Genomic DNA, 14,254 nt, shown 5'->3' with positions numbered 1-14,254 from the left:
AAAAATGCTCTGAATCTGTTTGGCCTCCTGGGCTACATTCTCACTCCTGACCCCCCACCCACCCTCCAGTGCTGCTTTTGATTGTGTAAGAAGGACTTTGAGCTGAAGGCAAGAATTATGAATGTTGTACTTTCACATGAGTGGGCATCAGGGTTTTGGAGTCTCTATTCTAAAATAGAAACTAAATTCCATTTCTGTTCTCTGGACAGGGCTGGTGGACGAAGCCATTGACACTAAATCTCTGTTGGATGCTTCCGAAGAAGCAATTAAAAAAGATCTGGACAAGTGTAAAGTTGCCATGGCCAACATTCAGCCTCAGATGCTGGTCGCTGGGGCAACCAGCATTGCTCGTCGGGCCAACCGGATCCTACTGGTGGCTAAGAGGGAGGTGGAGAACTCTGAGGATCCCAAATTCCGTGAGGCCGTGAAAGCTGCCTCTGACGAATTGAGCAAAACCATCTCCCCAATGGTGGTGGATGCAAAGGCCGTGGCAGGAAACATTTCTGACCCTGGTAAGCAATGCATGGTGTGGTTCACCTCACCTGAGAGGTTAATTCAGGCAGCTGACAGGGAGGGAAAAGAAGATGAACCCCAAAACCCCCACATACAAAGTCTTGGAGGAAAAACTACAGCCTGCTAGTTTGAGAATGCTAGATTAATCTTTTTCTGTTCAAAATATGTTGGACAGAATATTTCCTGCAGTGTTGGCAGGATTATCGTAAGATAGTTTCTATGGAGCAACTTCTCTGCACTTCCTTCATGTAGTCTGACTAAATAGCTCCTTCTCCTGTTGAATCATTATTTTGGAATTTCTCAAAAGATGCATAATAACCAGTTTATCAACAACTTATATCACTTGCATAACTTCTGCTTTTCTTAAAATGCTTTTTTTCTAGACAACATTCTTTATTTCTGTCAAATTTGGAGGACCTCAGTTGACCTGTGGGTCTCCTAGTCCTACACCAAAGAATTTGTGTTTTCTTTCGCTGAATTTTGGTCATGTTTTCATTGCTGCTGAAGATGTTTCACTCTTTTCTGGTAGGAAACATCTGAATTCCTTCCTTCTGTGAACCTCCAGTGATTCTAGCCTCTTGTCTGAGTAGGATCCACTCAGTGTGAGAGAGTGGGAGGAAGGGGCTGCCCTCTTCATCCCTAGCCCAGGCAAAGTCTACCTTGTTTTCTCAACCCACCATCACTAAAGACATGCTCAGTTTCCTAATTGGAGTTTCTAATAGTTCAAGTGGCTTCTTGGGTGGCTCAGTGGTAAAGAATCTGCCTGCCAGTACAGGAGACATGGATTCAATCCCTGGGTTGGGAAGATCCTCTGGAGTAGGGAATGGCAAACCGCCCCAGTATTCTTGCCTGTGAAATCCCATGGACAGAGGAGCCTGGCACGCTACCGTCCACGGGGTTGCAAAAGAGTTGGACACAACCTAGTGACTAAACAACGACAATAGTTTGAGTAAATTCTTTAATTCTAGGTGACCGGATACAGTAGCAGCAGCTCAGTGTAGGGGTTAATATGCTGAATGCCAAGTGGAGCAAAGGATTAGGTAGGGAGAAAGGTGAGAAGTACTTCAGGGAAAGTCTGCCCCATCTGAAAGTTACATCTCCCCTGTTCTGAGTGGGGCATGCTTATCTCTTGACTGCTTTATCATGAGAGGTGATGAGCACCACCTGATCCCAAAGTGTTCCTGCCCAGAAATGTCCCGGGTGCTTGTCAGCTGTCCAGGCAAGAAGGTCCCCTGAGCACTACAGGGAACGGCTGGTTTGTGCTGCTGCTGACTCTTCACAGGACTCAGGGCATCTGCCTCGCTCTTACCTCCCTTCCCTTTCAGTCACTGCCTGTGCCACTTACTGGCAGCTTCACACTCAGCTTTTGTTACTGGAAACCAGTTCTTCTGCTGGACAGACAGTGCTCCAGGGTACTGACCTACCCAACTGAAAGTGAGGGTGTCTGTGTTTAGGACTGCAAAAGAGCTTCCTGGACTCAGGATACCGGATCCTAGGAGCTGTGGCCAAGGTCAGAGAAGCCTTCCAACCACAGGAGCCTGACTTCCCACCTCCTCCACCAGACCTTGAACAGCTCCGAGTAAGTAGATCCAGATACATGGGGAGAACTGAGCAGCAGGGTGTTGGGACTGTAGTGGCAGAGAGGTAGTCTGCTCTGGACTCTCTGTCACTAAGTAGCTTTGTTTCATTTTACTTGAATCTCAAAGGCACAACTCAGCTTTCATTCTTGAATCTAGGGGAGTCCTGACCCAGTGCTTATGCATTGGGTGTGCTGGGTAAGTGGAGAGTCCGTGGTGTTGGTCTGCTTTGATGGGGAGTGACTGGAGCAGAGGAGCTGGCTATGGTCAGTGTGAATGTGATGAGTGATGAGTCAGTGGGGTAGGTTGGTGAGGAGTGGGAAAATAGCCGTATTGGAAATAGCTTGTCCTTAGGAATAGCTTATCAAGGCAATAATTTGATTTAATGTCCTGATTTACTTTCCCATATTTAATGTCCCAAATTTGCCTTCCCATATTTAAGTTTCTAAATTTGTTGAGGACAAATTTGGGTGATTGTGCCCCTAGCTAATGACCAGTGCTTCCCTAGCCATCAACACTTCTTTTTTGATATGATTTGATTCTTTTCATCTGATGGGCTGTGGGTGGGTGGTTAGAGTCAGGAAGATGGCTGTTCTGGGGAATGGATTCTTATGGGATCAACAGAGTCCTGAGATTTGGAATCAAGAACTTAGAAGTCATTTGGTCTAGACACCCCTCGTTGGTAAATGAGGAACCCAAGGCCCTGGGGAGAAGTTCCATGCTTATGCAGCTGCCCCTCAACTCTGGTCTGAAGTTAAGACCAGAACTTAGATCTTCTTTGAAGATCTTTGGCTCGGTATTGCCATGCATGTCTCCCTGGGATATGTCCAAAACAGTAGCTGCTAGTTTTTTGTGAAGAAAAAAGGAAGAAAATATGCTTCTGTTGAGATTGAAGCAGGTGGTCCTCAGGCTCAGTGTGGATGATTGTGAATGTGGGTGACTTTTCTGGGGATGCTTTTTTTAATTAAAAAAAAAAAAAAACTTGTTTATTTTTAATTGAAGAATAATTGCTCTACAGTATTGTTTTGGTTTCTGTCATACATCAACATGAATAAGCCATAGGTATACATATATCCCATCCGTCTTGAACTTCCTTCCTACATCCCACGCCTCTAGGTCGTCACAGAGCCCCAGTTTCAGTTCTCTGAGTCATACAGCAAATTTCCATGGCTATCTACTTTACATATGGTAGTATATATTTCCACGCAACTCTCTCCATTCATCCCATGTCCACACATCCCGACCTCCCCATGTCCACAGTCTGTTCTCTGTGTCTGCATCTCCACTGCTGCCTTGCAGATTCATCAGTACCAACTTCCTAGATTCCATATATATGTGTTAATATATGATATTTGTTTTTCTCTTTCTGATTTACTTCACTCTGTGTGATAATGCTCTAGGTTCTAATGCTCCTCATTAGAACTGACTCAAATGTGTTCCTTTTTATGGCTGAGTAATATTCCATTGTATATGTACCACAGCTTCTTTATCCATTCATCTGTCGATGGACACCTAAGTTGCTTTTATGTCCCAGCTATTGTAAATAGTGCTGCAGTGAACATTTGGGAACATGTGTGTTTTTCAATTATGGTTTTCTCAGGGTATTTGCTGGGGATGCTTTTTAGAGGAAAGGAAAGAATTCTAGTAGGGTAGTTCCTAGGACTTTACTTATAACCTAGCAATTCTTTCTTAGCTGACAGATGAGCTTGCTCCTCCCAAACCACCTCTGCCTGAGGGTGAGGTCCCTCCACCCAGGCCCCCACCACCAGAGGAGAAGGATGAAGAATTCCCTGAGCAGAAAGCCGGGGAGGTGATTAACCAGCCAATGATGATGGCTGCCAGGCAGCTCCATGACGAAGCTCGCAAGTGGTCCAGCAAGGTAAGTAGTGAAGCTCTTCTTGTTGAGAAAGGATGAAGAGCCAGACACACAGCCCAGGAAGAGTCTTTTTGGAAAATCACCATCTCTCTGCTTTGGTTTATGTTGTTGCCAGTAGCAGGATCATCTTTCTTGTGATTTAGTGAGATGTTTCTGGTACTTGATGGTTTCTCCTTCTAGCAGCTCAAGTGAGAGCTAGGACACCTGTGTTTGAGACGAAGGTTCCTTTCCTCTTTCCTCTGGAGTATCAGCTCCCCTGATGGTGGACATTTAGTCTCTAAGAAATTTCTCTTCTTTCTTGGGGTCACTGAATGTTTTTAGGGGCTCTCTTGGTAATTATCCACACTCCAAAGATGGCAGAGTCTTCTGTGGGCTCTGCTATAGCTATATGAAATATTTTCATTTTCCTTCTCTTTTCTCATAGAAGCAGATATTTGGTATCTTAAAAGCTTTGTCCTTTGTCCTGTTATCAGAATCATCTTACCCTTCAATTCAAGACAGCTTCAGGGTAACTCCAGCAGATCTGGAAGTGTAACTGTTAATGTGGTTGGTGAAAATGTGGATGCTATAGCAGTCATGCCCCTTGAATAACTTTTGCCTGCGTGTGTGTCCATGTTTGGTTGTATCTGACTCTTTGCAGTCCCATGGACTGTAGCTTGCCAGGCTCCTCTGCCCTTTCAGTTTTCCAGGTGAGAATATGGGAGTGGGCTGCTATTTTCTCTTCCAGGGGATCTTCTCCACCCAGGGATGAAGCCTGTGTCTCTTGTGTCTCCTGCATTAGCAGGTGGATTCTTTATCACTGAGTCACTTGGGAAGCCCCTATTTGGCTCTAAATGATGAAAAGTGAGTGGTAGCCTTTCTAGATAAGAGTTAAATTTGTTAGTTTTAAGTCAGTTGTGTTTCTACTATGACCCTACATCTTTTTTCCCAACATCTATTTTCCTTTTTTCTTTTTACACTCTCTGTCATCTCAAGCTCTTGTATTGAATGTAGTTCCCGAGGGACCTCCCGCACATGCAGCTGATCTTGGGTTTTTTTCAGGCTGGGAATTTGACCTTGGTTTTTTTAACTCTGTATTTTTCTTAACTGTTAGCTCTGAGTCCAGCTTCACAGAAGGAATGGTGACCTTGCTGTTGTTGGACCTGACCTGTGGACTTACTTACAATCATGTCTCTCCAGCTGGGGCATGCATACCCCTGGGACCGTTAGCAGAGTCCCAGTGCATGTGGGGAGTTGAGTGGGGGTGACAGTGAAGGTTGGTTTTACTTAAAGATTTTAAAGAAAATTTATTTATTTATTTGGCCATACCTCATGGCCTGTGAGCTCTTAGTTCCCTGACCAGGGATCGAACCCAGTCCCCAACAGTGAAAGCGCTGGGTCCTAACCACTGGACTGCCAGGGAATTTCCTAAAGAAAATTTAAATTTCATTACAATAAACCCAAATACATTGTTCAGAGGAACACAAAATATACATGCATTGTAAAGATAAACATAAAAGTTGAGGGGTGGACAGCATTGGCCTAGATGTTTTATCCTACTCTGCTATTTGTCACCAGAAATCCTTAAATCTGACTGTGTCTGGTCGTTTGCCTCTGGGAGTTGCTGACTTCAAGCTGTGTGAAGTCAGTAGTTACTTGAACCATGTGTGTTTAGGGAGGTGGGGAATGGGCTGTGTTTGTGTTTCTATCAGTCTGTCTTTGTACACTTTGGGACTCTGAACCCCACTCAGAAGGAGTGGGCTGGCCTTACCTCTAAGGAATGGGGATGAGTCCTGGTTGAGACAGTTTAGGTGAAAGGATTTAGAAGGTACCTACACCGCTTGTTGGTGCTGAGTCCTCCAAGTTAATAGTCATTTTTTGGAGGCAGTCTTCCTGTGCAGATTAAGATTTTTAGGAGTTGTAGCAACCTCAAATAAAATTTGACACAAACTCTTACTTTCTTTTGGTTAGAGATGTTTGTAATCTGAGATTACATACCCTGAGATATTTGATATAAAGAACCCATGTTTGCCATTGTTTATTTATTTATTTTTGGCATTCTTTATATCAGTGGTTTGGCTTCACTGGGGGCAGTTCCTTTCATTTTCTTTCTCCCTCAACCTATTTTTAGCATCTATTCTCCCTGCTTCCTCCCTGGGCTTTCAGAATCCCATCCCTGGTATTAAATTAATTGTCTTCCCCAACACACACAGGTCCCGTTGTCTCATGGGCATCAACTTAGAGCTCCTCTGAACTCAGCCTTGGTCAGTTGACAAGTCCATGTGTTAATTATCTGTGAACTGTGTAAACTGAGTTTGGGCTGAGAGCAATTGGAGAGATTTAGGTTGTACCCAAAGAATAGCTTGCTGGGGCAGTATTAGTGATAGATGCAAAGTAAGGCTGTAAAGCGTTGTCTCTGAGGACCTCAGATAGGGACAAGTGCTCTGAAGTATGTTTTCCCTAAGGCGGATGCTGGGTGAGGTGTCTTCCCGAGGCTTCTTCTAGCTGAATGACTGGGGGGTATTTGATAAGCCCTCTTCACTCAGAGTTGTGTTTTCCTTTCCTCTTTCCTGATTTGATATCTGTTGCTTCCAGTTTATCATTTTAGATTCTAGGACTCTTAATCTCAGCAAGAAAAAAAAAAATTTGTTCTGGCAGAGCTGACCCAAGACACCTCCTGTGTCCAGGAAACTGCAGGACAGTGTCCACATGAACCAGCAGGGTTTTCACTTTGTTCTCTTCAAAGTAGCTTGTGTGGCTGCATTTACTTTTCCCCTCTGAATTCCTTTTAAAGTTAATAGGCTACTGTTGATTGTTTGTTTGGCTTCTAAAAAATGTTCTGACCTGAGAATTACTCTTTGGTAGTAAGTGTTTTAAAAAGGAATGCCACTTTCTTTCTTTGTATAAATATGTCTCTGGAAACCTTTGCTACTGGAGTAAGCAAGCCTGTTTCCCTTGCTACGAGCAGATTGGTGCTGGAGGCTGAGAATTCCCTTTTTGCGGAGCTTGGCTCATCTGATTCCTGGAGGGAATCTGTTTTCTTTCCCATCCTAGGCCAGCTTGGGTTACTAAACCAGCTGAAGCTCAGTTTCCCAAGCCCTACTGCTCTTACTAACACTGTCCCTGTTTCTCATCCTTCCTGCCATCGACCAAGCCGGGTAACCCAGCCGCTAAGGTGGGTATAAGTGTTGTAGCTGAGGCAGAGGCGGCTGATGCTGTTGGGTTCCCTGTCCCCCCTGACATGGAAGACGATTACGAACCTGAGCTGCTGTTAATGCCATCCAATCAGCCGGTCAACCAGCCCATTCTGGCCGCGGCTCAGTCATTGCATCGGGAAGCTACCAAGTGGTCTAGTAAGGTACTGATGAGCGCCCCCCAGTGGGGCTGCTCCCTATGCATCCGGCCATGTGCAGCCTTGACACATTGCATCACTCATGATCTGTGCGGGTCCTGTGAGTCTGGGCCGGGTGGGCATCTGTCTGTTTGCACCTTGTTGTTAGGACTGGCTTCACAAGTTTCATAGGTCTGCTAATGCCAGATTAATTGGATTGCATTCATGTTTGGGGGTTAGAGAGAGATGGGGTCACTTTTTGAAAGGATTCCTTTTCTTACTGACCTTGTGGCCGACATTGGAACCTTGAACCCCTTGGGAAGCTGTGGATGCGTCTCTCAATGACTTTCAGGTCAGGAACCACTGTAGACCATTAAGAGGTCATCCGGCCTGATCATTGGGCTTTGCCTGCCCCCACCCCCAGCTCCTCTCCGCTGACCTCTCACTGATCGCTCCGGCAGAGTTGATCGGGGGGAGAAACAGCTTTACATGGCAGGGTTTCTGGGGAGGACTGCTTGCTGTCCTGCACTTGGCTGTGTGGCAGATGCTGGCCTTATTGGGTACCCACAGGGAAGGGAGCTTCACTGACTGCTTGATCAGAGGTTTCAGTGGGCCAGGGTGTGGGAGTGGGGAAGAGAGAGGGCTCAAGGCAGGACAGGAACCAACAGAGCTCTGGCCTTAGGGAGTAGAGGATGGGGATCATTACATTTTCCCCTTTGAAGGTGGCATGTTGCAAGAAGAAAGGTTTTGAGGAGTTATGGGTGATAAATAACTAACCCTGGCACAATACTATCCTCTAACCAAGGTCATGAAATCCTGGAATGTTCCCAGGTCTGCAGTGGAAGAGGTGGGCCTAGCCAAGCTTGTCTAACATACTCCTGTTCTCATGAATTCTTCCCGTAACTGTGTTCTCTCTGGCCTCGATGACTGCCTGGGAGGTTACACACCCTCTTGTGTAAATGATCAGCCACTTCATGGTGCCTGTAGATGCCTCTCACCGAGCACCCTACTGTGGCATGGTTTGTGTATGCCTCACTGCATTGTCTAGAAATTGGAAAGCATGAGGGGAAAAATGCATAGGGCCTGGCCTTTTAGGTAGTTTTGAACACTGCATTTATTATTTTTGCTTGCTGTCAGCCAAAAGATGAGCCTTTTGAAGGCATAAAGTAAATTACTTGTACATTATGACCCATGAGGGTTATAGTGAACCAAAATGCCAAATCTAAGATAAGCTGCGATTAGTTGCAGGGGTTCCAGTTACAGCTTGACACATAATTTTTATTTTCCCAAAGCCTCCCCCAGCATCCTCTTAGCTGAAAGTTTCTTTAATTGAAGCCACTTAGCTGCAGGGACTGAAGAATTGATTTTTGGTCTTTTTAAACGTGAAGAATGAAAATAACATGTTCCTTTAGGCTGACAGTACAAACAAGAGGCAGTGGAGAGAGGGAAGGAGCTGTCTAGGTCAGAAAAAAATTTTTTTCACCAAGGCTAATAATAGTTACTTGGTTTAAATTCTAGTTGAGCAGCGGCAATCCTTGGCTGCTATCTGTAACAAGGGTAAGGATGAAGAGGATGATTTCAGCATCTGGAAAGGCTCATCTGTATTTTTCCCTTCAGGCCAACTTTACTGCTTTCCCCCCACAGAAAGGAAAATGCCTGTTTAACCAATTCCTTGGGCCCACTCCCATTTTATTGACATGATTAACCTGGAGATGCTGAAGTGCTTGTTTAGTGCTATGCCTGGGGCTCACGTGTTGCCCTTTCAGATTAATATCCAAGTCCTCTTTTTTTCGGTCCAGTGATCTCTCTCTCTCACTCTCACTGAATGCTAGGGTGAGTGCCCTGGCTCACTCCTCTCTTTACTTCTCCTCTGCTGTCCGTGTATTCTCTTCTCACCTCCCAGAGGGCTGCTAGAGCAGCAGGCTCCCTCCTCTCTTCTCTCTGCTTCTACTTCGCTCCCTAACTTGGCCAGAGTATGGGCTGAGCTCATTCTGTGTGTTGCTTTTCTCCAGGGCAATGACATCATTGCAGCAGCCAAGCGCATGGCTCTGTTGATGGCTGAGATGTCTCGACTGGTCAGAGGGGGCAGCGGCACCAAGAGGGCACTGATTCAGTGTGCCAAGGACATCGCCAAGGCCTCAGATGAGGTGACTCGGTTGGCCAAGGAGGTTGCCAAGCAGTGCACAGATAAGCGGATTAGAACCAACCTTTTACAGGTACTCAGGAAAAGTGTGTGTATGTGTGTGTGTGGTAGGGGAGAAGAGGGGAAATGGCAGGGGTGGGGAGAAAAGCAGGAGAGAGAAATCCGGGTGAGCAAGGAGGAGGCGGTACCTCAGAATGGAAAGAAATAGCAGAAAGGGGAAATAGGCACGTGAGTTTGGGAAAGACAGAGTTGGAAAAGTTTATTTCTGAATCAGTTGATAGAATTTTAATGCTTCCATTTCTGGACAGAGCGACTAGACTGATTCTAGGGGGAAAACAAATGGAATTCTGCTGCTGATATATTGAATGCCTTCCGCATGCCAGCCACTGAGAGTAAGAGGTGGATAAGTCTTGCCCTCAAGGAGCTTGCAGGCAAGAAAAACATAGAAACATACTCAATTAAGTTTTCTCTTTTAGGTTTGTGAGCGAATCCCAACCATAAGCACCCAGCTCAAAATCCTGTCCACGGTGAAGGCCACCATGCTGGGCCGGACCAACATAAGCGACGAGGAGTCTGAGCAGGTATGTACCTGCTGCTTCTGATTTCTCACCAGCAGCTTCTGTGCCTCTTTATGGTGATTTAATTCAGCCTTGAGGAATGAGTATTCAGGACATGGGATGGAGTCTTCAGCTCTCTCAAAAGGGCATCTATGTTGGAGAGACGCATCAGAAATTTGGAAAGAGAAGTGAAAAGCTCTTGTGCAACTTTTGTCATTTTACAAATGAGAAATGAGGGTTAGGGAGGTTGAGTGCATCAGCAGCAGTTAAGACTCCACTCAGTTCTTTTTCTACCTGGAATAGGCTTGGCTTTTTAGACGCCTCTAGTGTGTGTTCAGTCCTGCCCACTGGACCTTTTCGGCTGGAGAATTTTTGCTTCCTTGCCCTGTGGATGATAAGTACCTCAGGGAGGATGCACAGTGCTATCTTTTCAGGGGCACGAGGTGGTTTGGCCTGTGGTGAGGCAGAAATGACATCTCAAAGGAGGTGCTTCTCTTTCGGTTTTTTGACAGATATTGAAATAAAGATGGTGGGAATGTTTGCTTAAAGTGTTTCTTGTATGTATTTTGGCAATCACAGTTTGTTCTCTTCGCTGCCTCCTGGAAATGTGGCTCAGGTCTTTCAGAAAGCCATCATTTGGACACCTCTTCCTCTCCTAAACTCCAGTAGGCTGTGCTGTGAGCTGGACTTCCAGTTTCTTATGGAAGATAGCACATCTTTTGTTGAACTGCCCAGACAAGGCTTATCATACATTGGAGTATGTCCGTGGCACTGTGTAATGTGCTATGTAGACGAGTTAACAAGACATAGCCCCTCTCCTTGGAGAAGTCTGGGCCAGGAGACAGAGGGTAGGAGCACTTGAGAAGGGGCCAGGAGGCTGCTTCTCTTGGGGTCAATAGTGCTGCCTTAACTACCATGTTTCAGTTCACTAGCTCTCACCTTAACCCTCTCGTCCCCTAAACCATGCAGACTGGGTCTCCACCTGTCACTTCTGTGTATTCTAGGCAGGGTTTGGGCACTTGGCTATTTCCTGTCAGGTGATCTCTTCTGCCCCAAGGAAAGGAAGTAGAAAAGACAAGGAAGGGTAAGACTCAAGAGTTTCTGACCTTAACATGTAATCAGTTAACCAACAAAAATGTATCTTGGGAGTGTCTACTATGTTCCATTAAATATTCTAGTAGAAAAAGAAGAAACTGACAGTGTGGTAGAATGGAAGAGACACAGGACTGCAAGTTAGAAATCTGAGGCCTTATCCTGACTGTTGTGTGAGTTTGGCTGGCAAGTCTCTGAATCTTTCTGGGCCTCAGCCTCTTTGTTGACCAAGTGAAAAGATTAACTGATTGGGACTTCTAGTCCATAGTTATGCCTCTCAGAGCCCATAAACCCTCTGATATCGCATTCACAAATTTTGTGGGCTTTTTTTTCTGGGGAGAATCCACAGCCTTCATTAATCTCTCAAAGGATCTGTAGCTCAAAAATATATAAGAATTTAAAAAATTACTGGGTTAATAGATTGATAAGTTACTAGTGTGATCTCAGTCCTGTATTTTTTATGTTTAGAAGACTTACTTAGATTTTCATGGATTTACAAGGTGGTTGGTTTACGTGATTACTTTTTCATTCATTATTTATGAAATGCCTCATGTGACAGGCACTGACATAATACTAAAATACAGTAGAGAACAAAACTGACCAAAGTTGCTGCCCTCATGTTACTTAAATTTTAGATAAAAGTAGATAAAACATCAGATGAACAACCTAGATAAAACATATAGTATATCAGCTACCGATGATGAGTTCTATAGAGAAAAATGAAGACAGAACTGGAGGATGAGGCACACTGGGAGTTGGGAAGGTGGTTTGTGACTTAAAATAAGGTGAGCAGGAAAAGCCTCAGCAAGGTGATAACTGGGCAGAGAGATCTGAAGGAGGTGAGAGGTGAGCCACTGGGATACCTGAGGGAAGAGCATTCTAGGCAGAGGGGGAGCCCAAGGCAGGGGCCTGTTCAAACATCGGCAAAGGAGTATACACTAGATGCCATCTGAGGGTACAGCCCACAATCAGCAGTGGTCCAGTTTGGGGTTCTTCTTGGTGATCCAGCTATAAACCGCCAGTGACGTCAGGTGCAGACAGGGTAAACTGCATTCCATTCCTGGCTTAAGCCTGTTTCAGAGGCAGGGCTCCATCAGGGACTCTTGAGTAATGGAGAGCTCCTCTTTCCTTGCAGGCCACAGAGATGCTGGTTCACAATGCCCAGAACCTCATGCAGTCTGTGAAGGAGACTGTTCGAGAAGCAGAAGCAGCTTCAATCAAAATTCGAACAGATGCTGGGTTTACTCTGCGCTGGGTTAGAAAGACTCCCTGGTACCAGTAGACACCTGGTTGAACCTGGCTTACACAGAAGCAAGCCCCTGCTGCACAGAACGAAAATGATCTGGTCCCAGGAGCCACCCAAGATTGCTGGGGGGTTGAAAGCCACCATCCTGGCCTGACATACAAATTAGAAAACATTTACACTCTTGTTATGGACACTGAAACGTGTCTCCGTTATAAGGCCTGTATTCTCAAACACGGCTTTACTTATGCACACTCTTTCCCAATAGGCAGACTGGGTTTCTAGCCCATGGACTTCACATAAGCTCAAAATCCAAGAGTGAACACTAGCCTGACACCTTGCTCTGCCCTTGTTCCCTAGAGGACAGCTCCCTTTCCGCCTCTACCCTCTCATTCTTTCCACTAGGCTTCCAAGACCCAGGGTCAGGCAAGTCAGTTAAGGAAATCACTGTGCCTCCAACATTTGTTTTGGGCTTTCCATGTTGCTGCTGACCCTGCCTGCCTCTCCTGGCTGTGCTTCCTGGGTCTTTTTCGGATGTGAGCTTCACTGTGGCAGGGGAAGGTGGCCTCTGAGGAGCCCCAGCTTGTGGGGCCTGAACTCACTTGCTTCCTTTCCCTAGTTCAATCCTTCTAGTTTCCCACAGAACACAGCCAAATTTCACTTTGTCAGGAGGAAATCACTGTATCATGTGGTTCTGTCTTTACCTCACCCCAGAGCAGTGTCTGTGCTAGGAAACCTTTCCGTCCCATACCCTGCCTTGGCCCGCCAAGGCAGCCATCCCAAGAACACACTGTGTGTCCTGGTGCTCTCTGCCACTGGAGAGGCAGAGTAGCCGGGGCGTGGCTCTGCCCACCCTCCTGGCAGGGCCACTCCACGCTTTGTCACTGCCTGCAGAGGTCTATGCTGAGGCCTTATTCATTCATTCTTAGCTCTTACTGTTCTTTCTGAGCTGAAATGCTGCATTTTATTTTTAACCGAATCATGTCTCCTGTCCTGGCTTTTGTATTCTTCCCTCAGACCCTTCCTAGACAAGATTTTAAAGATAAATGTTTGTTTTGTAATTTTGGAAGATCCTTTTTATCCTTTTGAAATTCAGTCCTGAGAATTGGTGCTTGCCCCCAGGAGTGTTTAATGGAAAGGCAATCCTGTCTGAAGGACACTTCCTACCTAAGGGAGGTGGTACTTGCAGACTGGAATTCTGGCACTCTGGGGGATGAGTCAATGGGAAATAGTCCTCAGAAATTCCTACCTCCCTTGGCCAACAACAACCAAGTCCCTTGCAACCTCTCCTCCCTCCCAAGTACAGCTGTTCAAGGGAGTAATGGGTATAATATTTAATTATCACCATAAGTTTCCTATTAGCAAAGTGAGAGAAGGGAGCTTTTCCTTTCCTGTACTTTTCACTGCTGTCTAAGCATTCCCCAGCACATGAAACTGTATTTCTTCCCAAAGCCAGAACTGGATGAGTAAAGGAGTAAGACCCTTGCCTGAATGTCCTCCCCACCTCAAATGTGTGTTAGATCCTAACATCGAATGTGTAAAACTTGTCTTAAGTTGGTACTGTACACTCAGGCTTCCTCTATTACCTTTTAACTGATGATGATTTTCAAGGCCCTCGGCATCTTTGTATAGTTGCTTAACTGATATAAATGCAATATTAATGCCTTTAAAGTATGAATCTATGCCAAAGATCACCTTTTGTTTTACTAAGACTACTTAGAGGAATTAAGAAAAATCATGTTTGCTCTCCAAGTTCTTCCAGTGTTTTGAGACACTGGTTTACACTTTACGCCAATGTGCTTTTCTCTAATATCAGTGCTCAAGACACAGTGAAACAAATTTAAAAAAAAAAAAAAATCCCTGAATGCTGATTAGAGATATCACCACTGAAAAACTACATTTATAAGCTAGAATTTGTTATATGCAAATATTTTCTGCCTCTT

The 14,254-nt window shown here is 45.3% G+C and overlaps 1 protein-coding gene across 4 annotated transcripts in view; it reads left to right on the top strand.

Moving 5' to 3' along the window:
* VCL (vinculin) overlaps window positions 1-14,197 on the top strand; it is a 109,288-nt gene extending 95,091 nt beyond the window's left edge. For 2 of the 4 annotated variants that reach the window (XM_040242402.1, XM_040242403.1), the window contains exons 16-21: window positions 210-512; window positions 1,968-2,092; window positions 3,784-3,969; window positions 9,289-9,492; window positions 9,896-10,000; window positions 12,204-14,195. In XM_040242402.1, the coding sequence (XP_040098336.1) occupies window positions 210-512; window positions 1,968-2,092; window positions 3,784-3,969; window positions 9,289-9,492; window positions 9,896-10,000; window positions 12,204-12,350 (1,070 nt within the window). In that variant the 3' untranslated portion in view covers window positions 12,351-14,195. Of the gene's footprint in view, window positions 1-209; window positions 513-1,967; window positions 2,093-3,783; window positions 3,970-7,099; window positions 7,304-9,288; window positions 9,493-9,895; window positions 10,001-12,203 lie in introns of all 4 variants that reach the window. The other 2 variants (XM_040242400.1, XM_040242401.1) reach the window with 2 other exon arrangements.
* The last annotated feature ends 57 nt before the right edge of the window (window positions 14,198-14,254 follow it).

The sequence above is a fragment of the Oryx dammah genome, unplaced genomic scaffold (assembly GCF_014754425.2).
Source record: "Oryx dammah isolate SB20612 unplaced genomic scaffold, SCBI_Odam_1.1 HiC_scaffold_6, whole genome shotgun sequence".
Lineage (NCBI taxonomy): Eukaryota > Metazoa > Chordata > Mammalia > Artiodactyla > Bovidae > Oryx > Oryx dammah.
This window is presented reverse-complemented; position numbering and strand designations above follow the sequence as displayed.